Raw genomic sequence first — 27,726 nt, forward strand, 5'->3', positions numbered from 1 at the left:
TCATTAAATGCTTCGCTTCGCCTCGAGTCATAACATTTTATGCTTAAGACTGCCTCCCTCCCACCTCCCATACCCCTCTTCCTCTTTAATCATATTTCCATATTTTCAATTTTTAATGCCGGATCCATTTCGAGCGATTTAAAACGTGCGTTTATGAAGCATTAAAGCACGGAGAAGATCCTCCGGTACATTCCGGTATACGGAAAGAGTGACGTGGGAGGAGAAGCTGGTGATTTAAGGAGGATGTAAAATGAAGCCAGAACCGTGTTCTGTCGCGATCGTGGCAGGCTGCCAACACCGAGCGTTCAGCAGCTACCTGGTGTGCGTTTGCGGCATTAAACTCGCTCTCTCTGTCTCTCTGGAGTCCCAGATCAGCCCGCAGTAAGTTCATCAAGGCAAAGCATCAGGATTTCCAGCACACAGTTCCAGTCTTTCGCTAAGTGACTGCATTGATTGTGACGGTTTCAATCTTGGCCGCACGCTCCGGTTCCATTCACTCACGATCGCGACACCGCGTGAAGCACCGAGAAACGACGGAGGAAATTAAAACAAAATCAAACGATTCTCGAGACGGTTTCCCCTTAAGACTCCTTCTTCTCATAATATGCTCTTGCCTATAAAGCCCGTATTTAAGAGTGTGATTTACGGCAACTCGCAGCAGGAACACTTCCGCTGTGGTGCCCGTGGTCCGGTGGTGGTCGTTCGCATTTGCACCGTTGAAAGATCGTCCCGGTTCGGCTGTGTGTGTGGGAGTCCTTCGATGGCAGCTGGTGCTGTGAGGCGTGGTTGGGAAATAATTAATTTTACTCCAAGAAGCATCAATTTTGTGTTCGCTGGAAGTAAACTGTCTATGCAAAAAAAAATGGATTAAATCAAATTTAAGTATCCACACAGCCCGTTGACATGATTAACTGTCGCTCGGATGGTCGCGGGCTTGCGGTGACCATTTTGTTGTAGCAGCTTGTAGCAAGCAAAACAGAGAATCCGTCTCACGCTGGGACACATCATTATTTCATCATCCATCCATGCCCGGATCACCGGACACGGGGGAATATGCTGGGCTCCTATGCTGGGTTTCCTGAATAATACGATTTGCTTACTGATTGGATCATATAGACTGTGTCTATGCAAGGCCAATCATTTGAATAGAATAATCGCCATGATTTTTGTTTAATAATAGACACTTTAAAGCTTCGAATGAGTGAATGGAGAATGCTAATGAAACCGCATAAAATTGACGTCGTTACTATTCATAGCATTGATATCATCAATCGGTTGGTGATTCATTTCATTTGATTTGATATTGGATTTGATTTAGCAACCTTTACTCACACTAAAGATTATAACTAGATAATGTTATATATTATAACTAGATGAAAGCGTCCTTAAGTTTTTCATTTCGAAGTTATTGAATGATGTAATTATTTGACATTTAGTAATAAGCCACAACGGGTCTTAGAAAGTACTTTTAATTTTTCAAAAATAAAATTAAAACGTTCCAAAACAGTTTATAAGACATCAAGAGAAAAAGAAAATTTTAGTATGATAAACACAGTCCCACTATAACTAAATCTAAGATATTAGTTGATTTAAAAATTTTAAAAAATTGTGCAGAATTTCACAAACCTGAAATAAATGGTATCTATGTTGAACCAATATTAATGCAATGTTGGTAGTCTCGGTATGTTGTCCTATGAGTTTCAATAGATTTAATAAAATTATCTACTTACAGCGATCACTTCGAAAATATGACTCTCTCTATGACCCGCAACCAATAAATCAACAGAATTCTGAACGCTATTAAAATTAATTTAATTCCAGCTTGTCCTGTTCATTCACGCTTATTTATTGTCAACAGTCTGTACACTTACTAGTGCTTTCAAGCAGCATCGTCTCTCAATCACCTTAAAACATGTCCAGTTAATAATTAATAAACGAGTAGCTTAAAGCGATTTGAGCAACAAACCGTACAAAGTGCTCTAACTAATGCCCGCAGGCTTGGTACGTGGTACGTTGTCCGTTAGCATGCTCCACCAAACAACAGATCCCAACGGTTTCACCACACCAGAGACAAATGGGTCAATCTCCGTCAGGGTCCGGGCAACGCAACATTCCTCGCAACATCAACGCAAACATCTCTCACCAGCAGCAGCAACAGCAGCAACAACCAAACGCGATGGAGCAGAAACATTTGTTTATAATTAACTTTTTGACAGCTCCATGGGTTCCCGGAGGCCCGACGACCACGACGCAGGATCGGACACGGAAGGGAGTAGGACCCACGACCATGCCCAGCATCAGGGAAGTCGTGCTTACCTGCGTGTTACCAGGTTATGGCCTCGCAACAGCAGCAACATCACAACAACCATCATACCATGCTCTAGATCATGCCAGCGCCACCCGTTTTGACTAGTTAGCACACTATAGGGATCCGGGATCCGGGATCCGTGGTAGGGCTTCCGCCCACCCCACCACACCATCGACAGGATCGTGCGCGCGATCGTGCTGGATGGTGTGCGGGCCTTTAATTGATTTTAATGATAATTGTCTGCAATCTGACCGGGCGATGAGTGGAAGATATGTAGTCTCTATGTGTCCGGACGGGGCCGGACCGGGCGCGGTTTTACGGTTTACGTCTTGTGGGTGCGAAGAAGGGGTTGGTTTATGATTTATGGATCAAAAATGGCTTCTCTGTAGCGGGGCTTTCTTTCTCGACACGAAATGATCTCAACTCAAACATGCTTTTCTCTCTCTCCCTCTCTCTATCGTCACGTAAACCGTTTAGACTCCGATCGGGGTGTACTTTCACGGAAGAGCTTATTTTCCACTAATGTCCACACTCGGCGCAGCAGCTCCTCTCCTTCCTCAATGCATTTCCTCTGTTTTTTTTTCTTCAAACCTCTTGGATGGTCCGTCAATGGGCTGACGCACCATAAACAATGGCAGACAGGCAGACAGGGAGGCCAAACATTAATTATGACGGCAGAAAATGGCAATTACGCATTATTACTTTTGAAAAGTCACCCAACCCCAAAACCCCGTCAACGGGGATGCTGTGGGGTGAGGTGAGGGGTCGCTCCCGATCGGAAGTGCTGCAACCAAGCGCCCAGCAAGGCGCAGGGGCGAAGAAAAATCCAATTATGGCTAACCTTTTGAACCAGGTTCATGTGTGATCCGAGATGCGCACACGCCGGCCAAGAGCCCGGCCAAGAGTCCGGTCCCGGCCAATATATCTTTTTAATTGAATAAGGCCCACTTTCTGCCAACTTCTGGACCACGGGACCGACCCACGGAGACGTGTCAGCACCTCATCTCATCACCAGAGGAGTGTGTGTGTGTGTGTTCGAGAGCACGCGAAGCGAAGCCACGTCACGGCACGTCACTGGGGCCCAGACTAAGGGTGGTTCGGGGGGACGAAAATTCAATTTAAAACGGAGCCGCTCCTGGCCTGGCCTCACGTGACTCACGGTACTGGAGGAAAAGACTTGGTACTTGTGGTGAGTTTGGGTTTTGTTTAATTAACTGTTAATCATTCAGCATTAATCAACACTCTGGGCGACCGTCCGGTCAGGGATCCGGTCCGGTCTGGGGGCCTTTCGCCCGAGCTAATCACCACCACCGCGACCACAAAAGGGCACTCATCAAACAATCAAGGAATGGAGGCTCGATGGCTTTTGACGTCATCACTTAAACACATTGCAGTACGACTATCGTTGCTCGTTGTGCGTTTCTTTAAATAATTTTATTTTGTCAGCAAATCAAAAACAACTTACACGCTATTCGCTAACCTAATCGACTCCTAGAAGAGTACACACACACACGCACGCACGCTTTATAAACACGCACACACACATGATCAACACGATCGATTCTTTTGCATGTCGATGTCGATTGCATTCTCCTTCGAATCCGTATACATTGCTCACTAAATTATAGGTTCTCCATGTTGGCTTCTCGTTTGCCACGTCGTGCTTGACGTCAAGTACGTTTCACTAAACTGATATGTATATTAATATGGGAAGGACTCGAGCAGGACTACTACTCTCCCGGCTAGAGGTGGACACGCGTCCCTCATCGCTTCAGCTCGGAGAGTAAAACAAATAATAAAATTCTTTTTTACAAAAGTATCGCTAACACGTCCTGGACTGGAAAAAGGATTTTGCGTTCCATTCCTACTACTATTATTACTAGCACTTTTCCTTGGGATCTTCTTCGCCTACCATTTGTATGTGTATGTTTGTGTCTTTTATTTACTTATTCTAGTTCTGCATAAGACGCGCTGATATTTTACATTTGTAGCGTTGCCTCCAGCATTCAAAATGCTCTCTTTCTGGGACCCTCTCCCTCTCTCTCTCTCTCTCGATCTCTTTGTCTCTTTCTCCCTCTTTCCTCACGAAACAGCCAGCATTAGGATCGTCGGTTGGTCGGTCGGCCGATCGGTTGGTTGGCCACTAATTAGAGCCTGTCCGGAGCTGGTCCGGAGGAGCTGGACGATAAATGCTGGGCTACCGGAAGCCAGAGACCGCCGCCCGAGGTCTCCGGGAAGCGCTCCGTGGCTCATCAATGCGGAAAACCAGGAGCCATATTTCCCCCCAGGGAGCACGGGCTCTTCGCTTCGTTTTTGGCAAGGAAATCATTTGTCGATCAACGCCTGCTGCGACTGCTGCTGCTGCTACCACCTCCCCAAGCCATTCGCATGCATCGCATGGTGATAATGGTTGTAATCACCAGGTACGCCCGGCTCCGGGCCCGGGAGCATCTCTCCCTCTCTCTCTCTCTCTCTCTCTCTCTCTCTCTCTCTCTCTCTCTCTCTCTCTCTCTCTCTCTCTCTCTCTCTCTCTCTCTCTCTCTCTCTCTCTCTCTCTCTCTCTCTTTCAGTCCCGCCGGCAGAAAACATAATGATGAGCGGCATCACAACACAACACAAATGGGTCGTCGGCGACGGTAAGTGGTTTTGATTAAGACCGGAGACCGACGACGACGCCGGCGACGACTACTAGGATTTCATTCATTCCCGTTTCATTCGACTTTTGATTAGTTTGGCGCCGGCCAGCGAGACCAGCCGATGATAGCGTGCCAGTGTGTAAGGAACGTCCGTCGAGTGGACGGACGTTGCATGATGCAATTCACGGCAATTTGACCGCCGCATTTGCGTTGACCTTTTCCACGATGGCGACGCGCACGCCACGACACGCTACGGCTTGCGACACGCAGACCGATTGGTGGCTATGATAGGAAGGAAGGAAAGGAGGGGATCAAACCACCACCGCGCGCTGGCAGCCAACAGCAACACCACAAAAGGACGTTGGTCAGTCAGGCGGTGTTGGTGGCTCAATAATTATAGCCAAACAAATGGGAATCAAAACACGAAAAACATGAGAAAGAGTTAGATAGATAGAGAGAGAGAGAGAGAGAGAGAGAGAGAGAGAGAGAGAGAGAGAGAGAGAGAAAGACAGCGGTAGAGCGAGAGAGAGTCGCTCGAACGAATCGGTTATAACCGATACGATTGCTTTGATCGATCCCCTTGCGCCTGATCTTGGTGTGTGGCGCACGCTCTCTCGGTTGCTTCCCGAACGGAACGAAGCATGCCTGGCGGCTTCTGGCATCCACTAACGCGAAGAAGGATCGTGGTCATCGTGGCCACGTCATTGACTTAGCTAATGATATCACTGTGTCCGTTCTGGCGCATCATCTCCAGACGCAGCTCGTGTTCGCGCGCCTTCAAACGCAACGCGGCAATCGAGGAACTGCGACGATCGGCCTGCGGTGGTGACGACGAACCCGGGGGCGCCGGTCCGGAGGACAATCCGGGATGTCCGGTCGGAATACCGGGTACACCGGGTGGTAGGGCAGTCGGTGAGATGGGTGGTGATGCGGGGGCCGGCACACCTCCTGTCGCACCACCACCACCACCACCACCGCCGGCACCGGTCGGTGGTAATGGCGGCGGTAGGCCAAGATAATCCGGACCACCGATGGGCGACGGTTTCGATGGTGCCGGGAGCGTGCCGGGATGTGGTGGTGGTGGTGGTGCGTGGCGTTGGGCCGCCGAAATGTTGGCCAGCAGCGTCTGGAAGGAGGTGGACGGTGCGTACAGTGGTCCAACGCCCGGTGGGAGCAGTGGCGGCGGCGGGGCTCTGCAAAATTCGTCGACGAAAGACGAAAACGGTGAGGTACTAGAATTAGGGAAGCGAACCATTTTCCATTGAGTGTGATTTGGGGGAAGGGGTGGGTAGAGACGGGGTGCCATCGGTGGATGGTTGCTACTTACCGGTGGAACTGGTTAAAGTAGGCCGACGGTAGCATGTGCGTTGCACCGAGCGACGGGTAGCGGAAGGCGGCCAGACTTGCGGCATCGAAAGGTTTCCGAAGGTTGAAGCCAAGATGGCTGAATGGGTTCGGCGGTAGGGAGGGGGCGACGACGGTCGCCGACGGGACGCCCTGGGCCGCCCCGGACAGGTACGGATTGTACGGATGTCCCTGCGGTCCGACCTTCTCCTGTTTGCGCCATTTCGCTCGCCGGTTCTGGAACCAAACCTGTTCGGGGAGAAACGCGAAACGGAGGAAGGGAAGGAAGCGGAAGCGGTCAGTAAATTGGAGGCAAAATTGAATTACGCTAAATTACTACCCTCGCCCTCTCTCTCTGTTTCTCCCTCCCTCTCACTCTGGCTCTCTTTTCGTGTTGTCCTTCCTTCGAAGTCTCGAGAGAGAATCCCAAAAAGAGGGCTAACAATGCACGCAATTTAAGTTAAAGTTCGTGCGCAACAATCGGCCATTGGCCGGCCGAATGGGGTTTCCGAAGGGCAAAAGAGACACATTCAGACACGGGACTCGGACGCCCGGAAAAGGAGGAACGCCAGGGATCGCAGAATTCGCGAACATTCGCCGGTCTGGCCTCTGGGAAAACGGCCACAGAAAAGGCCAACATTTAGCATAATGATAATTTAATAAAACTCCATCTCTACTGTGCCAGTGGTCTGGTGGCGTCGAGGGAGCGACACACACACACGCGAGCGTTGGACGTGCAAGTCCGTACATTTCAATTACTTTAATGCGATTCCAAGAAGCGGAGTCGTGTGTGGGTTCGGCATTCGGCGAGCGGATGATCCATCCGTGGTGCGGCGTTTGCCATTCCCACTGCTTTGCTTTTCAGGACGATTATCTCCATTATGATTTGGCGGCCATTTTAAGGCCAGGGACGAATGCAGCGAAAAAGTCGCAACGATTGCGACGGGACTATATAATCCATTGAAACGGACATTGGTATCTACCTTCGGTTATTCGAGTTTGATCCACCAATTTAGAATTCAGAAAGAATTGAAAGAAATCATATAGATCCATCTCCATATATGCTTTAGGATGGATTATCCACTGTCTAATCATGATGATCGCTGGAGGCTCCATTGTCTGCTCAATCTGTTACGAATTACAACATGCTCTTGACATTTAACCAAATTACAAAAGGCTAAACGACAACTGTCATTGAGATAATTTCACCTATCAGTTCAATTTGTTAATGTTAATCCTATGTGAAAATCCGGGAAGATAACGTCTCTCAAAATCCTTTTTTTTTCTCTGTAGGAATTGACAGTTTTAGTCTCTAAGTTATAACCGCAATCTTCCGGCTTGCATAAGAGATTAAGGACGGAAATTAGTTTTAATTCAACTGCTGGTTTGTTAAAACATGACGCTTTTATGTGACCAAAACATTTCCAGTAGTTTCAAGAGTTTTGATGATTTTTCTTCCTCCAAGCCTTGTATTTCGTCAACATTTTAATCGAAATATTTTCATAGATAATAATGAATGTTTTACTCTTTACCTCTATCTTATGGTGAAAATGTTTTGGTTAAGAGCTATTATTCATTTTAAAAACATCACTATTTGGAAACGTTTTTTACAATATTTAACATTCAAACTAAACAAGGTGCGATCTGCCTTTTGTGACCTTGCCTTTTTGTTTATGCGATACCACAAACAATCAATTTTTACAGAAAAAGCGATTTCATGTTTTACTTCTCTTTGTTAGCTTCACATTTTACCATCTTTCTGAGAGTTTGACCATTCTGGACCGTGAAATCAAATGTCATTTCTCCTGTTCAATACATAGTTGAAAATGATTGTGCACATGCGAATATGAACAGGAGTTTTAGGCAGATTCCAATTCGACATTTTATGGATCTTCTGTACTAAATCGTTATGGTATATAATATTTCATTATAAGTGGATCAAGTTCGCATCCTTTTCTGGTTGCGTATTTCGAGCATACATTTGAGTTATCAAATTCATTGGCACTTGATTCTATCCGAACAAGAATGATTGCTTGCAACATTATTATTATTATGATTTATAAGTGTCCCCAAACACTCAAATCGTTGTTAAAAAGTTAGATATTGTCATTCTTGCCAGCTCATTTGTTAGTTGAGGAGTTTTGTTGTCGTGTATTCGCTTAAATAGTACCAAAACACTGATGAGAATGTCTAAAATATAAATTCCTTTTAACAAAGGGCTCTGTATCATGCTAAGACGTCTTCTATTACGCTGCACAAAGACACTTAGATGGATTTACCGGAATGGATCCAAGCAACCTCGTCAACCTAACCGACGAATACAACTTTCAAAGCTCGCTCTCACACTGCAGCAGCAGCTAGACAGCTGTGGCTGATCACTCCGAACTCCTGGGCGCAACAACAGGTATGCCGGGACGTGGCGCCTTCTACTTTGTAGGCAAACCACATCCTCCTCCTCCTCCTCCTCCTCCGCGGGCCTTTCCTTCGGGTTTTGTGTTTTTACGATTCATTAAATGACGATAAAAACAAGAACAACTGATGCTGCTGATGGCCACGAGATTGCAACGTGTGGTGATCGTGCCAGCGATCGTTAACTAGAGATGACTTGCAGGCATCATCGGGACCGGCCGGCCGGCCGGCCAGCATTTGCCAGCATTGGCCAGCATTATTCCAGCTGCGGAACGAGAATCGAGTAATTGAAGTTTCTCGACAATCGCCGATGCCTTCGGGGGTCTCTCTCTCTCTCTCTGCTGGCAGCTGATTGGTGCAATTAACACACACACACACACACACACGCACGCGTACTGTCGCCTGTTGGTCTTCAAGCAAGGACCCAGGACCACGGCGTCTGCAAGCAATCCGCCAAGATGCAATGGCGGCCGAGATGATGCAAATCCCGCTCGCTCTGGGCTCCCAGTTGGAGGGGGATGGGGAGGAGGAGAGGGTCCGAACCAAGCATCACGAGCCAGTCATGGCCCGGGACAAGGAGCGGGTGGATTCCAATTTACCGCGCTCCTGATTTATGGCCAGTAAACACTTAAAACCAATATTATCATTATTGAATTCCCATTCAACCGAAGGGGTGGGGGTGGTGCAAGGAGGGCAAGGGGGGTGCTAGGAGCCCGGGTATGCGCGCGAAACGTGCGTAATGATGTCTCGCCACCACCACCACCACCTCCACATCTTCCGATCCTCGAAGTGGGGATCGCGAAGAGCTTTTCGTGGAATCGGAGCGACCTGCAGGGCGTGGAGGTGGAGACGGAGGTGGAGGTGGAAGCGGGGGTGGTTGAGGCTGAGAACCAGGAACCGTTGCACCAAAACGCAACAACGCAGCGGGTGGTGATGCGCTGGTGATGATGGCGATGCTTTTCGCACCACCTTCCCCTCTCTCTCTCTCTTCCTCTCTTCCTCTCTCTTCCTCTCTCTCACCAGCCGGGCCTTGATGCCAGAGTTTTGCAGAAACAATCAGCGATGCATGAAGGCTCGATGAGCTTCAGTCCCGAGCTCGTTAATGTGTGGGCAGCACGGGAGACTTGGTTCGGATCAGGCGACGAACTCACTTAAGGGGAGTTCGGTAACAAGCTCTGCACTCTTCCTCCTTCCTCCCTGCTTTCTCTCCTCTCTCTCTCTCTCTCTCTTTCTCTCTCTCTTTTTCTCTCTCTCTCTCTCTCTTTTCCTTTCGTTCTCTTCATTCTCACTCCAATCCAATCCAATTATGGCACTTTTAGCGAAGTGTAAAGCGGAGTGCAGTTCATTTAAAGCCATCGGACACAACAGCACGCACGCACACAAACACACTTTCCGGGTTGTCGCCACGATAGAGTCATAAAGGCTGCGAGAGGTGACAAAATGGACGCACCTCGGAGCCAACCAAGTCAATCATCCGAACCGAACCGGGAACGATCGTCCTCTCTCTCTCTCTCTCTCTGTCTCTTCCTCTTCAGGATCAGCTCGTCGGGGAAGCCGGTGACAGCTGTGGTGGGACCAGCACAGTCCAGCATTAGTTCGAGTCACATTCTCGCACCTTTCGGTCCCCCCTCCCGGGTTGGCATTCCGCTTGCCACGCAAAACATGCCACTAGCTGGCGCTGGCTGTCGCTCGCAATCGAACGGATCATTAATTTTCACAAACAACACGACACACACACACCCAGGCGCGCACGGACGCGCGGACATATTTCCTAGATAAGCGATCGGAGCGATTCTTTGTCGTCGAGTCGTCGTTCGGGCGTTCGATTATCGGTCCGAACGGATCTGTGCGGATCCCACGAATCACGCGCCTTTGCGATGCCATTGTACGTGTGCAAGCACACACACACGCGCGCGCAAGGTACGGGGAGCCACGCTTTCATTAGTCATAATTTTCCGTCTCGTTTTTCAGTCTCAGGGAAGATCCTCGGCCGAAGTCCCAGCCCGGCCCCTGGCCCTTGGCCCCGAATGCGAGAGGAGGGAACAGGTGATTAGCAGGCGGTTGCCACACTCGCGTCCCTCGACCTCGTCGTCGCCGCTAACGCCGACGGGAAGCGAAGGAGACGATCCTTCTCTTTGGTCCGATGGTCTGTTTTTTTTTTTTGTTGTTTGTTCCTTTTTTTGGGACCACGAGCCCTCCCGGAGTGAATTAGATTAACAAAAGCACCATGCTGCGTCCAAAACACATAATTTTTATCTCCCCCCTTTCCCCTCTATCCTCTCAATCTCGCATTTCTCATTGTCCCAATCCACCGGTTGGTCCGATGGCCGATGGTCCGGTCGTATGGCCATTCTCCGTGCGCGCAAACACTCCACACAACCTCCGATCCGTCGGTACGATCGTCGTAGCGGATCAATCGCGAACCGGCGACGGCGATGGCGGCGGCGTACGCGAGAAGCAGCAGATAGAAGCTCATAAATACATAATCGAAACTAATTCTCGCTCGCTCCATGCTTTTTTCCCCATTGTTTACGAGCGACACAAACGCTAGCCCCGTGGCCAGTTCGGTCTCTTTTGTCTTTGTGGACGCCGGACCGAGGAGAGGATCGGATTACTTAAAGAACGGGGGACCGGCGTGGCGGTCGACGGTGAAAGGGCAATTACCCATCCTGCTGGTCCCTGGCGTTCTGTCGGCGGCGCGCGATGGCCGCGATGGTAAATATCATGCTGCGGCGCTTAGTCGCTCTATCGATCGATCGATTCGATCGATTTTCCAAATTACGTTGCCTGCTCTGGAGGCTCGGCTCGGAGGCTGATGATGGAGATCACTAATCGGGTTATCGGTCGATGGTCGATGCCGCTGGAGCGCCAGAAAAAAGCTTTATTTATTTTTCCCCTAACGCGCTTGATTAGGATCATAATTACTTCGATAGGAGAGGAAGAGAGAAAGAAAGAGAGGCAGAGAGAGAGCGCCGACTTTTCGGGCGACTTAACGATCAAGCGATTTTCAAATTAACATTCGTCTAATCCATCTTTCAGCACAACACTCACTGCTTGACCTCATCAATCATGGGCCAGAAGCCTGAAACTCAAAGACACACATCGAGAGAGAGAGAACACCAAGGAACACTGACAGAAACCGAGCCAAGGGATTCCATTTCGCATGTCATATCGTTCCTCGATCCGCGCGCCATGCTAATCTGTCAGCACCGCCAGCCGGCCGGCCACTCGGCCCGATTCTGGTAGTTCCCCTTCGTGGACGCCGAAATATAATGATATAAATTTGATTACACGCTTGTCACACCATGGGTGGGCCCCCTGACGCCGGGCCTGACGCGGGAGTCACGGGATCAATCCCCCGCGCAGACAGCCAGACAGTCGGACAGCCGGACAGCCGGAGCCTCGGTCCCCGGTCCCCGGTCCATTGGCGCCGCTTCTGCACCTTCCATTCGCGATCGGCGCTTTTTGGTCAAGACGCTGCAGGATTCCCAGCTCATGATAGACACACACCGAGCAGCCAGCCAGCTTACTGGTGACCTCTGGGCATCAGCAATACAAACACACACGCGGGAGGTACATTCCACGGTTCTCTCTTGATCCGCGTGAAGCGCCCGTGACGCTCATGATTGTCATTAAAATAATGATCTGCTTGACTGCATCCCCTACGCAGATCCCTGGCGGGGCCAATTCGCCGTCATCTTCGTCGCCGTCATCATCATCGTTGCATGCCCGGCATCCCTACATTTGATCCACATTTTAGTATTTGAAAGTTGGAAGCGTGTCCGAACACGAAACCTCCTTCTTGGGGCCACGGCTGTTGCTCATCAGCGTCGCATTCATCTCTTCCTCTCTCTTTCTCTCTCTCTCTCTCTCTCTCTCTCTCTCTCTCCCTCTCTTTTTATCTTCTTTGTCTGCGTCGTCTCTTGGGACAGACATATAATTTTGTATTATTAGATTAGAACCGTAATTAATGAGTGATAATGTTACCACCTACGTGATTTCCGGTCCGGAGACGATCCCTTGGGGCCATCCCCTTGAGGGGCCCGTAGTAATTAGTAGGAAGCCCGGAAAGTCTCCGACTGTTTCGTGTGTGTGTGTCGTGTGCGTGTTTTTCGAGGAAGAGTTTGAGGTTCCCGGGCCACCTCGAGGCCACTTGACGGCGTTAGCGGTGGCGTGATTGATTGTCTCAAGAGACAGACCTCGACAGTCAGAGCGAGAGAGAGAAGAAGGAAGGAAGCCAGGAAGGTTGATTGCCCGAGGACGCATCATCCAGAATCCACGATCCGATCCGCGGCCTAATTTGTCTTAACAAGCAGACATCTTCCTTTTCCGGACCGATCGTAATGAGTTGGCGCAAAAAACAAAACAAAACAGAAAAAACGCCGAAAAGTCGAAAGCCGCACTCCAGTCCAGTGATAAATGTTTGGCATGCATGGACCGCTGGAAGTCTTATCTCGTCTCGTCTCACAGGGAGAGGATCATATTTCCCGAAAATCCCGAGTGTACCCCGGGTGTGGTCCTCAGTGAGTCGCTCACCACCACCACCACCACCGGAGCTGACTTGATCGAAGTCGATTTTGATTCGAACTGACACGGCTAATAGCCATTCCGGTCACAATACAACGGGTGTCGGTGGTGTTTGGTGGCGGTAGCGCACAACAAACACCCGAGCAACAACCACAACAACAACCACAACAACGACAACGACGATGGCAGTGGCTCGTGTCACCGATAAACGTGTTTAGTGTCATCTTATCGAACATCCAAATCTTGTCTCCCTCCCGGGCGTAAGAATCTCGGCCGCCGTCGCCGACTCCTCGATCCTCGATCCTTTCTTCCGTTTTCGCCTTTCGCTTCTTCGTCTTCGTCGTCTGCTTTCGCCTTTATCGCCGTCTTTGTTTTCTCTCCATTTGCGCTCCACGATTCGTCGTCGTCGTCTTGGTCGTGATCGTCGTTTGATCCGAGACACCGAAAGGCGATCGACGACGACGATCTGAGGCCGAGAGACGCTTACTGTCTCCGGTGCTCCGCGGCTGATCAGCAGCGCTTCGTATGATGAACATGTTTCCGGACAATGATTATTAACCTTTCCGGGGGATCATATCATCAACCGCCGATGGGAAAAGAACGATTTTTGAAAGGAATCGTGGAGAATTTTGATAAGTTCATCGTTTGATAACCGAATATCAGTGACACGCTTCTTATTTTAATCATTTTCCAATTGTTTTCTAATGGTTTTTACTAAAACCGTGGTCCAAATCGACTTTAAGCATGGACAGTACGATCGCTCAATGCATCATTCTGCGAAAAAAAGCTCATTCGATCTACTCTAGAATCCCTTGGATTCCGAACCAACAGCAGCAGCAGCAGCATCCGAGACACATTCCTGCCTTATCTTAAATACTCTGACGCCATTCTTGTCGCTTCGTTCGTCTGGAACGGGCCGTGGCTCTGGATTCGGAAGCTTCCACACCCTCCCCGGCGCCCCGACTACTTCCGCGGCTCGTGCTACGCGAAAAGTAATTAAATTTTGGACTTTTGTTGATGATAAATGTTGGCGCGGCGCGGTTTCGTCTCAAACGGCGAAAAGCCCGTCGCGACAGTCCGATCTCGGGGGGGGGGGGGGAATTTACATTCCCCTCCGTCCCGGGGCCTCCCCCCGAGAAAGGCCACAAATGGGACAGATTCTCGTTGTTTTGTGACAGCTGATAAGGCGGTTGATAGCGTGCGGGGGTCTCAGTTTGCGCGGTCCCGGTGCCGGTACGAAAAAAACGCTTGCTCGCTCTCTGTATCTGGTCTGTCCGGAGGAGGATTTGCAACCACAAGATTCAGCGCCGCCGTCGCAGCCGGGGAACGGCCGTTCGCCCGGCCCGGTCCGGCGAGATTATCGTTAATTAAATATGCAAATATTTGACCCTCCTCGCCAGATTAAATTAAGAGCATCTTCGCTCCCTCTCTCTCTCTCTGTTCGCGAGCAGACGCCCTGGCCGCTATTGCCATTTGATTGCCCCGAGAGGCCGGCGCGGTCTCGGCGGAACACCGTCGGTCCAATCGATTAGGAAGGAAATTTATATGAACGACGGTAATTAAACTGTCAAAATAATTTAGAAAATTAATCAAAAAAACTGAAACGAAAAATTAGGTCTCGCGGTGAGGGGCACACACACACACACACAGATGCGCGCGCGGGGTGGGACGGGCGTCCTGATTGGCATTGGCTGCGGGATGCACGTCGTCGTGGCCGGTGGCAGTGTTGTGTGGGATGGGATGGGAAAAATACAACACACACAACAAAAAAAATGGTCACAACAATTTGCTCACGCCGCGTTAACCTTGCCGTTAACTCGTTGGTTGGAACGCGGCCGACGGATCGCTCTTTTGGTCGCTTCTTTGATCGGCCCGGGACACCAACACACGGCGCGCAGCATAAATTATCATTTAAAAGTCGGACGATCGAGCGGAATGGAAGGGTGGCGATCATTTATTTATTTCGCCAGGGTGTTAACCGCACCGCTGTCTGTCTGTCTGTCTGTGTGTGCGTGTGTGTATGTGTGCAGTCCCGTTCCTATGCTTTGGTATGCGCGCGTGAGGATCCTCCTCGAGCTCCAACGAGTAGTTCCAGTCTCTCTGCTCATCAATAAGGCTTTTTAGAGGAGCAGCAGCAGAAATGAAAAGCCATCGGCACAGAACCTAATCGGCGAAATCGGCCATCAAATCCTATTACGTTCGCTCCCGCCGGCGGAGGGGGGTTGAGAATCGCACTCCAAGGACTCGACCAGACGCAAGACGCTGATGGTCGCCACCAAGGAATCGTCTTGGAGGATGAATTACGGTGACAAATGAGAGATTAACGAGTCGTTTCCCGTCGGTTCGCTCGCTCGCTCGCTCGCGGTGTTTCAAATTAAAAGTAAATGTCGACGCTTGTTTGCTCATCGTTTGCCCGTTGTTGGATCGCCGGCGAGGCGGCTAATTGGCGGCGCTGAAAAGCATCGTTTTCAGCAACAACATATATGCGAGCGAGCGAACGAGCGAGCGCGCCCCCGATGAGGAAGCATGCAAATTGGCTTGAAACGCGCTTAATCATGTCGCGGCTGGCTCCGTATGGCCGTGCGTTTGACTTCGGGGAATTGTCTTTTTTTTGGGAGCAAATCGAGCAACAGCTGCGTTGTCTGTGTGTGTTTTTGGAGTTCCCTTCCCCGTAAAAGGGCGATCGATCGATCGATCGTTCTAGTGATCGCCGCACATGTGAGGGTCACGACTTCCGTTCCGTTCGATTTCGATTGACAGAGAGATAGAAAGAGAGAGAGAGCGAGAGACAGAGAGAGAGACGGGCACCCAGAATTGCAACAAACAAACTGCTGCACTCCGGACTCCGAAGAACGACACGTTTGTTTCGTTCGTTCCGGATCGATCCGTTCCTGCGATCGTTCTGCACCTCGTCTGACATACATCTGTGTGCGTGTGTGTGTGTGCAAATAGTGAACCACCACCAGTTCGGTGCCCATTTGCATCGGAATCGAATCAATCAAATGTTCTGCATCATTTGCTGGCTTAATGTGATATGAACCCATTGCGTATGGGGTCCCCGGCCCCGGCCCCGGCCCCGGCCCCGGCCCCGGCCCCGGCCCCGGTCTGTTGCAATTGTTGTGTCGAAAATGGCACAAACCAATGGTTTGTGCGTTTCCGTTCGCCGAGCATTGCTGCTGTTGTTGCTGTCGGTCAGACCCACCCAGGTGGATGCGTATCCACCATTGCCGTACCATTCATCATCATGGAGGGGCCTCGAATTGGATACGAAATCATTGCATGTAGCGGGTCCCAGCGGCCCTGCCCCTGCCATACGATACCTCAATTAAATTCATTAGCGAATGTGAAAGGTTTCGGGAGCGATTTTTAATTCCATTTTTTGATCGCCTCCCCCCTTTTTGGTAAGACCATTCCTCTCCACAACCTGGTTTTACCTCAAACGGTGCCTAAAACGCATCGCTTTCGATTCCATTCATCCGCAGCGGTGGTGGTGGTACATATGCAAGGACTCCGAAAAAAAAACCGATGATGCTACGGCACCGGAATTACAGGACACCATTACTCGATCGCTTGGTATCTCCCTCTCCCTCTCTCTTTGTGTCTCTTCATCTCACATCTCGTGGATTCTGCGCATACGCACACACCGAGCAGAGCGATTTAAAAGAGGGAAAATTGTTTGATTTCGCACAAACTTATCATTTCCAATTCGACGATCGAATAATTGAAGCTGAAAGGCGGTCCGGCCTCTGACTGGCTGACAGGCTGGCTCCCGGTCAGCACTGCACCCATCATTTCACAGCATAAATGAAACGTTTACGTTTTGTTTTTGTTTTTGGTTTTTTTGTTGAGCGAAAACGGACCGGACTCGAAAACTACGAAACCAAATTAAAGATAAACATTAACATATCGACCACAATCACACTCTCTCAATCCAATTTAACGATCCCATTTGTGGTCCCACCTGAGTGACTTGCAAGACTCGAGACAGGGGCTCGAGCACACCGTTTGCCTGCTTGCCTCCTCGCTAAATGATTGTGTATGATTACGTGCAATAAAATTAATTAGCGAATGGGGCGGTCAACACATCCAGCATTCCAGCATTGGTTGGTACTTGGCGAACGCGAACGCAAACGCCAACCGAGACCGTCAGCCAAAGGCAGCGAAAGGCGAAATGCATACCATTCATCGCCCAGTCAGTCGCTCAGTGTATGAATTTATGCAAATAGGAGCCTCACGAGATTCTGCAAACACACACAGACACACTCAAGAGACGGAAAAAAACAATCCAACCCAGGACTGCAATCGAGGAAACGAATCCGAGCCAAACGCAAGAATGATATGCCCCCCGGCGTGATCGGTTCGTGAGAATTGATAATAACGAAGTCGAACTGCTGCTGGCAGGCACCGGCAGCACCAGCAGCAGCATATCCTTGTCGGCACGAAAAAGCATCCCGGTGGTGGTTCGGTTCCCGGTGGCCAAACCTAGCAATCACGAGCCACCTCACGGCCATCGCCAGCATCCACAAAAAGTGATCCGTCAACAAGTAGCAGTAGCATCAGCAGCAACAGCATCCATCGAACGATCGATTACAGCGATTTGTCTAATAGAAAAATCGTGATTGTTGCCCCGCAAAATGGGCTGTAAATTATGTGTATCCTTGCTGCTGTTGCTGCTGCTACTGGCCAAGAGGGGCTGTTTTCCCTAGGCTACACCCCACGCCTCCCCTCCCGAGCGGGAGAAAAGTCGACGATCACGGACGCTAATGGATGTTTCATGCAATTGCCGGTTAGAGACCGGATGATAGGCCGCGGATCGGGCTGCGAACCGAGTCCTTTTATCGTCGAATGTCCGCTTTACGATGTGATAAAACAACAAATAAAGTCAATTACTGTGGACCGGGGGACGGGGGGCTTTTCCCGGCATTGAATTTTCGATGAAACTTATTACTTAAACTTTTTTGGAGCGTTTGACCAACGCCATGCGGATAAAGGATTCGAGTAAGAGTGAAAGAGAGATACTATGACCGTTATCGTCACCCGGTAGCACCACCAACAAGCCATTTGGACCCCCCCTCCCAGCGCCTCCCTGCCCCTCCAACCAGATGATGATCGACCCTAATTATCCTTCTAATTTGAATGGGCCTCATTTAGCGATCGGATCAAACGGCGACAACGACAACGACGTCGATGACGATGCTGACTAGCCTTTCCCTTTCCTCCGCCCCGGACCTACCACCGCCACCACTGACAGCATGAGCAATCATATCTATTTGCATAAATTAGGCCCGCGCGCCCCCGGTGCGATAAGCAGCTAGAATTCAATTAAACCATTTACCATTGCAGCTCACCGCGCGTTCTAGGCTAAGGGTCTGGTTTGGTTTGGTTTGGTGCACCTTTCAACGCCACCACCACCACCACCAGCACCACCTGGTTCCCTTGGTCCCGGTAAGGTGTAAAATCATCGTCATAAAACGGTCGACTAATTAAAGCAATAAATTTCCGGGACCCTTTGTGCACCCGGTTCTGTGGTCACCACCACCACCACCACGACGAAGGCAGCGGTTAGAAACCATTAGAGCGAAAGGAGATTGAGACTCAACTGAAAATATGAATGCCGCCACCGTCGCCGTCGTCGTCGTCGCCGCCACAAAGTGACCGATTCCCATTAGCGCGACATCGTAGCCATTAAGGGGTCTGCCGGTGGTGGTGTGCATGCGATCCGCGAGCACCGGTCGCTGCCGCTGCCGCTGCGCACTATCAGCGACGCGACGCGACGACAAACATTTACGCCCGGACCTCGCGTAGCCAGGTAGTTCTCCGCCCTGGTACCTGGTACCTGGTAGCTGGCTGGCCGGTCCGGTAATCACAGGTGACATTGCTTCAATTTAGTTCGTAATTAAATCAATCTAAATTTATCGTCACATCGCGGTGGCCTGTGAGAAAGGCAAAGAGAGGTGTAGAAGAAAGAGGAAGGCGGGGAGGGGGTCTCCAATTATAAGCCAATCATTTTTCTTTTTGCGCTCCCGCCCTCCGCTCATCATCGGCTCGGCTCAGCGACGACTCACGATCGACTCCCTGGCACGATGACGTGCTGGTGGCCTATGTACCTTGGCTCGGACCTATGTACTGGGAGTAGCAACGTAACATGCCAACGACGGTCGTTCCGGTGCCGTGTGGCCAATCGGTGGCGTATCTGTGTATGCAATAACTTCTCCCCCTTCCCTCAAGCCGGGTCTGTTTACTCCACCCATCTTTGGTGCACGCATATGCTCGTCGCGAGCTGCAGAGAAGGGGAATGGCTTATGCACCACCGAACCAAACCAAACCTCGACTACAACAAGCCAATCGCTTTCGGTCTCTCGCTCGAGACACACGCACACGGGCACACGGACACTCGGCTGGTGGAGGGAGACGAGGACCTGCATCATAAATATGCTAATGAATCCGTGAGCCAGCGTGGGAGCTCAGCAGCAGCAGCAGCAGCAGCAGCAGCAGCAGCAGCAGCAGCAGCAGCAGCAGCGGCGTGCTTGAGGCAGCGACCGAGGACGTGATCTACGATAATCTGTTTGTTTAACCCGGCTCGAGGATTCCTTGCGGTCGGATTTTGGGGCGCATATGTTGCAATATGCCGTCGCCGTTGCATGTGTGTTCGGATCGTATCCTCTCCCCCAGCAAAATGGGGTCTCACTTTATTTATGACCAACGATAACTTACGGTGACTCCTAAACCGCAGGCGGCAGGACCCAAAACAACAATTTTGCAACAACATAACGGCTTTACATATGCTACATATGCGACGGATTCGCACGCTTCTTCTTCTTCTTCTTCTCGTGGTGGCCATAAAAGCCGAAACCGAATGTTTGCATAACGGCACGCAGGTAGTGGCCGCGCACCGTTGGCATATGCCCGGGCACACGTTAAACACGATGTGTGGTTGGTCACATAATTAGTGACTGATTAACCCTCGCCCACAATCAGACCATTTTGATCTCGTTTTTAAAACCGGGATGAAGGGTTTTTTTTCCGCCCCGCATGGCCACCGTTTGCATGCCGTCCGTTCGCTGCGTCCAATTAGATATCATAAAGCAGCAACACACTTCCTACTCCTTTTCCTTCTTGTTCCTTGTATACGGGAAGAACAAATAACAACAGCAATAACCACCAACACGACAAACAAACCAGGAAGGGAAAAGGAAGAGTTTTGCACACACACACACAAGAGGAATGGGCATCAAAATGGCTGCCTACCGACCTTCCGTTTGCCAACTAATTTAATTTGTTTCTCCTTTTAGCAAGTAATTGGTAGAAAAGTTTTTACTAATGACGTTGCGTGATTCGCCTACACCCTGGTCCTGGCCCCGGCCCTTGCCCTGGCCCTAGGCTGGCTGGCTGGCTGGCTGGCCTGCAACAACAACAAAATTCGTTGTTGCGATTGGCGTTTGCGTGGCACCAGAGCAGTGCATTCAGTCCAGTGCTGGAGGGTGTCTCTGTTTCGGGTGGTGGTGGTTCCTCACCCATTTTTTTCCTGCCTTCCACGTGTGTGAGAGGAGCGCGTGAGAGTAGCGCTCGGTCGAAGGTTTCCTAGAACTCCCCCGGTAGGGAGAACGTGTGTAAATGGTAGCCATCATCATCATTATGAATCAACTCACCTGTATCCGTGCCTCGGTGAGCCCTATTTTCATCGCTAGCTCTTCCCTGGAATCGGCCATCGGGTGGTAGGGGTCCAGATCAGGAAAGGAAAAGAAAAAAGAGAAGAAACGGAAATGGTTCTAGTTTAGTAACGCGTTGCTTAACGATATTCGCCATTTGACAGAGAACACAAATCGCCCGCTATCTACACCATGCGCACACACACATACACACACGAGGATCGATCGATCGATCGATCTCGAGAGAGAGAGACCTCACACACCGATACTCTTGGCGTCCACAATCTGACGCCGATCGATAAAGCGTGCCGGAGTAATTAAGTTTTAATCAATATGCAAATTGTTTTATGTTTTATGCTAATGCTCACGACCGCCCCAAGCCCCTTCCCCTTCTCCTCGGTGTACCATGCGAATTATTGTTTGCCTTTTGTCGCACCCCACAACCCGAAGCTGGCTTCATTAATTTCGTTTCCCTGAAAAAAACTTTTAAACATAAACGGGGAGGGTCGTGTCGACATCTCTCTCTCCGCACATGCGACATCCAGGACATCGTGGTGACCGTCGTGACCCCCGGTCAGTGAGCATAAAGAGGCCGACAGAGGAGGAGCCAAAGGAAGGGGGAGGGGAGGTTAACATTTTACTTTATCCACTTGCCGCGGTGACATTGTAGAGAGCTTCCCCTCCCTTCGCGGGTGAAAACGTGATGACGATCGATAAACCGAATGTTTATTTATTATGTTAGTGACCTTTGGCCAACGGACGACCACCTCAGTCGCTAGTTCCTGTTCTTGGCCCTGTACCAGAGTTCATGTCATCCAGGTGCCCTCACCTCTCTCTCCCTCTCTCACTCGGAGTCTCTAGACCTCTTGTTCAAGCGTTATGATTAATTATGGATACAACTGCCATAAATTCTGCTAATGAGTGCGTGTGTGTGTCTCTCTCTCTCTGTGTACGGCTTGGTAATAAATTCTGTGCATCGCGATCACGCAAAGTGCTCGCATTACCGCGGACTTCACTTCACTTCACCGGACGGACGGACAGCTTCTACTCAGATCACGTCAGATCACATCAACGTTGACGCGGGAAAAGGGTTGAACATGACAGCTGAGTGGGTAGACACCCTTCTCTCTCTCTCTCGGGCCGGGTTGGATTAAGCTCTCAATTAGGGCGGTCTGATTAAAACCGGAGACCTGGCTGCCAGTCGTCTGGTTGCCGTTCATTGCGTCGATCAACAGCTGATTCGGTGGATGGTTTATGATGTGCGACGCACACTGCACACTGCTGTCCGCGTTTCAAGTGTCCTGTTCACCCTATTGTGACACATGTTGTGGCAGAAGAACATAACAACAATGTTCCCGAATGTTTCCGTCGGTTCGCACACAAAACCCGTACCAACGAACCGACGGATCGACGGATCGACGGACGGACGGCGTCGATGTAATTTCGGTCAATTACAACGCGTCGCCTAGCAACAGCATAGTGAGCCGGTGTGAGCCGGTGGTGATCATCAATGTTACCGGCCTAGCGCGACACGATGAGTAATTGCTTACTCAAACGATGTTCACTCCATCCGCGCGCTGCCGGGGAGTTGATGCTGCTGCCAATGCTGCTGCCGCCAATGTTGCTGCTGCTGCTGGCAGTATGATTAATAATTAAAATGAATATACATATTAACCGCGTTGGTTGCGTGTGCACCACTTTCACCGCCGGGCCCGGGCTCAACGTCAAAAACGTAAACCAAGCAACCAAAACATACCACACACCTCCCCTCCCTCGTGCTCCTTTGTACTAAATGATAACAATATGTTGCAATGATATTTTGCCGCCGCACTAGCAGCACCAACAAAATGATACAGTTTTAATCGCACTTGCTCGCTCGCGCACACACACACACATCGCTACAACCATCATATCCGGTATAAGCGGTTGGGAGGACGTGGTGCACCGAAGTAAAACCGCAACCTCATGTTTGCACTTTGCGCAGACCACCAAATCATAGGAGGCCACAGAGGAGTAACAGGCGCCGCACCACACCGCGCCGCGCCACTCACTTGCTATTTGGTGCATAATTTGGTGCATTTCGCACCCGAGCATGAAATTATAATGTCATGCAAAACATTTTAAGCCGCAACACACACACACACTGAGTGGGGCCCCTTTGCTATCATTATTATTTTTATTATTATTGTCATTATTGTTATTATTGCTGTTGGTTCAACAGTGCCGGTGGTGTGCACGAACCGGACCGAACACGGACCTCGCAGCACCAGCGCAGCGTCAACTGCATGAGAGTGCAATGTGCATGCCGCCCGGCACACTTGGTCCTATTGCACATGCAAGCGATGCAGTGTCAGTCCAGTGTTTATATCAATCGACACGATTGCACGATTGCACGATGGCGGTCACACTGAGAAACGAGGGTGTCGATGCTTATGTTGCGAGTAATGAAATGTTGATTAAATAATTGTGCGACCAGGGTTTTTGCGGGGCAGCGATTTGTTCCTTGCGGGGTCTCTATTTGCATTGTAAAAGGTGCAGGGGCTACGAATGCAATTTTACGTTAAGAACTGTCAAAATCAAATTGAAATAAAGTTGTCAGCGTAGCCAGCAATGGTTAAGACGAATGAAACTTTCTCTACTATCGAATTACCATCTCGGTTGGAAATTCGTTGTAAAGAGCTGTTAACCCTGCAGATGGGTTCGGTCCATTTTGTTTTCAATTTCCAATTCCATTCCAATTTTCAATCGTTTTTTGCTATATTTTCAAAACTAACAGTCCGATTGACTTGAAACTTCAATATGGCATTTTTTTAATTAAATTTTAAACACAAATACACATTAAAATTCATAAAAATATGAAAGGGCACAAGAAAAAGAAAATTACGTTAATCGGGTTCGAGGACCATTTGGTCCATACTATATTTTCCTATAATATTAGTCATAATATAGCTATTCAGCTTCAGCACATTTTATATCGCCAAGTTTTTCCGCATGTAGGTCAGTTTTTGCCGCCCGAATTCGTTTGTGTGAGTTTGATTACGAACCAAAATTGCAACACGTCATTCTTTCTACTCTATTGTGCGAAAACAAACACCATGTAGCCAAATAATGCAATATCGTCTGATTATAAAAGCAAAACATTGCAAATTCAGTCGCTTACATAGCCATTTCCATTGAAAATACACTAGGGACCAAATGGTCCACGAACCCAATTAGTGTATTTTTTTCATGTAACTCAACTGCAGAGTTGAAATACGCGACGCATCCATCATTCTTAGAAGCTCTCTCTTTGATGCGTTGTTGGTATGTGTTTGACAGTTGCAAACAGTATTGCGTTGACGACTAATAAAATTTCGCAACTCCCCAAAAAAACATCCAAATGAAAGATTCTTGAAAGTTTTGTTGACTTACCTCGTAAAGACGTCCGGATAGTGCGTCCGCGAGAACGCTTTCTCAAGCTCCTCGAGCTGGAAACTGGTGAAGGTGGTCCGGTAGCGGCGTTGCTTCCGTTTCGGCGCGAAATCATCACCCCCATCGTCACTGTGCGGATCCGAGTGTGGGCTGTTCGGGTCGCCCCCGCTGCTACCCATCAGATGGCCGGTACTGCTGGCACTGCTGCGCTCGAGCGGGCTACCCTGCGGTGGCCGGGCCTCCTGGGGTATGTCCTCCAGCAGCTTACCCTCGTCCGATACGCCCATTGGTCGACTGGGCTGGTCTAGGTTGACGAGCCGTGCGATGTTGTAAATTTTGAACCGGTCTTACGCGCTCACCGCGCACCCCTGGTACACTGGAAAGGAGTCACTGCTGCTGCTGCTGCTGCTGCTGCTCTGCCTCTGGTCTCTCGACGTGTGGCCTCCTCTCCACCGACTGCCACCGACTGCAATGGAAGGAAAAAAAACGAAGCGAGGGGTTAAGAAAAACATTGATGAAAACGATGTTTACAACGCCGATCGAGGATCACACGCCCTGAACAGGGTGTTCCGGAAGGGGCCGAAGAGATGCCCGAGAGTGGAGAGCGGATAATAAGTATTCATTTTGATAAATGTAATCAAATGATGCAAAACTTCATTTAAGAGATAAACGCTGGTTACGCCGCCGTCGCCGCCGTCGATCGGGTCCCGTGTTTCCATTTCCCTTGTTTTGCAACCCGTTTCTTTTTCCCAACGCAAGGTCCTCTCTTATCAGATAGCGGCTTCCATGAGAGTGCGAGAGAGACTCCAACTCGCTCGGTGTAAATGTTCCGTTTAATCATTCACACACCTCGCCATAAACGGGAAGATCGACGATCGAAAAGCTTTCAACCAGATGCACTTTGAATCAGAAATCAATAAACTACCGAAAGCGTAGAAGGGAAGTGATCGTCCACTATGCCAATCGTTGCAACAATTCCAACAGCAAGATTGAAACGTACGCCTCGATCGATCGGTTAGAAGGATACGCGCTTAGAAGAAGATCGCGAGGGCGCGCGCGCGCGACGACAACAGCAGACGACAAGTCAATTTTGCTTTATGACCATAAGCTGTTTGCCCACTGCGGTCACCCTTGTCCCGCCCTTCCATCCACGTCTCCTTCGTCTCGACACTCTTCACGTTCTTCGTGTTCTGATCCTGAAGCACGCGGTCAGTAACGATCGAATCGATCGCTTGCGACGAAGAGCAGCAGAAGATCGAAGGGTATAATGAAACGATGCTGGGCCCACCACCACCACCACCACCACCACCACCACCACAACACCAGCAACCTGCGCGAAAGCAAAATCACTGCAGCAAGAAAACTTGGCAGCAAGGCTGGTGGCGAGGTGGAAAGAATTCCTCCGCCAAGTGCATTGCAATTGGCGTGCAACACGAGATGAATCTTAAATCGGGAAACGGCCACCGGACGCAGCAGCAGCAACAACAGCATCGACCGCGATCGGTGCGCGATCGCGAGTCCGTGGCGCAGCATGATGTGCAACGAGGGAGCAACAGAAGAAAAAACTCACTACTGGCCGCTGTCGAGAAGGAAAACACATCAAGCCGGAGCCGGAGATTTCGCCGTTTTTGCTCCGCTTACAACTCTATTTGAACCAATCACCCTTTATTGGATAGTCACATTCGATCGCTGATCGATCGCCCGGTACGCGGTTAATGGAAGTGAAAAGCACCCCCTTCTCTTCCGCTCCCCCACCATCATCATCATCGCTGGATTTCGCTAAACGAGGACCGCAAGAGAGAGAGAGAGAGAGAGAGAGAGAGAGAGAGAGAGAGAGAGAGAGAGAAAGGGGAAAAAACACTCCCGAGAACAGAAGCATCAACGGTAGCAGCAGCAACAGCAGCACGAGGAGCAGCAGTAGTCCCGGAGTAAAAATAGCCAGAACTTGTCAGAAGAAAACGCGATAAATGGGAAAAGGATGCAGTGCAATTGAAATTGCCGTGAAGATTGCCCAACGCGGGGCGCTCTCTTCCGCCTCGTCGGAATGAAAACCGGGACCACTTGGACCACGGACCACTCGGATCTCTCGGAAAGCCCCGCGGCCGCGTGGCCTACAGTTCATTTACAGACTTAATTATTTATGGAGTGTAGCAGTAATTGATGCTACCCAAGTGGGGTAAGGGCTAGTTTTTGCCACATTGCCACTTAGTGCAGTGACCAGAACCCTTTTTCCGCACGGGGTTTTTGCAGCATCTGTTGTTGGTGATTGTTCGCGATCGTCAGCAGCAGCAGCAGCAGCTCCCTGGGGATCCTTGGTAGGGAAGTTATGCGCTTATTGCGGTGCAAAACCATCATTATACCATTCGAGTGAGTGCCTTTGCTGTCATGCTTTTTGGAGGACAACACAAACACAACCTTGGCGCGGACGCGCGTTAACAAGCAGAAGCGCGGTACGGCACGGTGAGCAAATGGTTGGTCCTATAAAGGTCATACAAAACCGATCTTATATTAGCTGCTGTAGAGAATGTGTTTTATCTGGATGTTTCGCAACGATGGGACCATATTTTCCGCGTCGCGTTTCGCGGAACCGCTTGCTTTCGTGGCTGCAAAGTGTGAAATCGAATCATTATCATAATTACTTTGATGATAATGTTTAACTTTATTAATATGATCATTGTGACCGTGTTCGGTTATCGCTTCCTTCCGTGGTTTGCAAAGCTTCGCTTGATAAGGAAAAAAACCTTGTACCGAGCACAGCCACTCACAGAATACCGAACAGATAGGTTAGATACCGGTCTTCAGCCACTCAGGAGGGAGCTCCGGCAGCACTGGTACGAAAACCAAATCCATTTTATTTAATAATCAAAATTAAACATTAATAATTGTAATTTTCCGTTATGAACGTCATTAAACCGGATATTGAATTTTCGAACCACCGTCCAGCCAACGGTCGGCCGCTACACGTCGGACGTCCCGCAGTAATTGGACTAATTTCGAACAAGATACTCCGAAAGATCTCATCACGCCGGCGTGGTCTTGGTCCGGTCCGGTATTACAAGGCTGGCGGAAGCTGCGGCCGCTGCGGAGCGTTGCGAGGGCAACAATCTATGCCACCGAATGTATTGCTTGCCCTTCCCGCAGAAGCTGTGTAAAGGTGCATGGCCATGATGGCAAACTTTCAAAGGAAAGAAACTTCCAGCGGACTGTCATTTGTTGCGATACTTTATTTACGGAGCAGGTCCACCATAGCAATTTTATTGCAATTCTCAAACACAAACCAGCAAAGCACCAAGACGAGAACACCTTTATGGATGACGAATGCGTTTTTTTTTTGACATTTCTTTGCAGCGAATTTCTTGCCACGATTGCAACTTTATTTCAACCGCATTTTGACAGTTCTTAACGTAAAGTTGCGATCGTGGCCAGACACCTTAATCCACCG

The 27,726-nt window shown here is 49.8% G+C and overlaps 1 protein-coding gene across 2 annotated transcripts; it reads right to left on the bottom strand.

The window, feature by feature from the left end:
• Positions 1-5,513: 5,513 nt before the first annotated feature.
• On the bottom strand, positions 5,514-24,726 carry LOC125952651 (homeobox protein aristaless). 2 transcript variants are annotated; one of them, XM_049682260.1, is made up of 4 exons: positions 24,285-24,726; positions 20,874-20,919; positions 6,272-6,537; positions 5,514-6,137 (listed from the first exon to the last, which is right to left on the bottom strand). In XM_049682260.1, the coding sequence occupies exons 1-4, from the start codon at positions 24,569-24,571 to the stop codon at positions 5,654-5,656; spliced, it is 1,083 nt and encodes a 360-aa protein (XP_049538217.1). In that variant the 5' UTR covers positions 24,572-24,726; the 3' UTR covers positions 5,514-5,653. The 2 variants fall into 2 exon arrangements, with proteins under 2 accessions (XP_049538217.1, XP_049538216.1); XM_049682259.1 differs by having other exon boundaries at positions 5,514-6,176.
• Between the last annotated feature and the right edge of the window lie 3,000 nt (positions 24,727-27,726).

The sequence above is a fragment of the Anopheles darlingi genome, chromosome 2 (genome assembly GCF_943734745.1).
Source record: "Anopheles darlingi chromosome 2, idAnoDarlMG_H_01, whole genome shotgun sequence".
Classification (NCBI taxonomy): domain Eukaryota; kingdom Metazoa; phylum Arthropoda; class Insecta; order Diptera; family Culicidae; genus Anopheles; species Anopheles darlingi.

Coding starts and splice junctions, on each gene's coding strand:
- LOC125952651 (XM_049682259.1), bottom strand. CDS start 24,571: ATGGGCGTATCGGACGAGGGTAAGCTGCTGGAGGACATACCCCAGGAG. Junction 20,920..24,284: donor TATCCGGACGTCTTTACGAG/GTAAGTCAACAA, acceptor GGCCGATTCCAG/GGAAGAGCTAGCGATGAAAA. Junction 6,538..20,873: donor TCACCGAGGCACGGATACAG/GTGAGTTGATTC, acceptor CTCCCCGAACAG/GTTTGGTTCCAGAACCGGCG.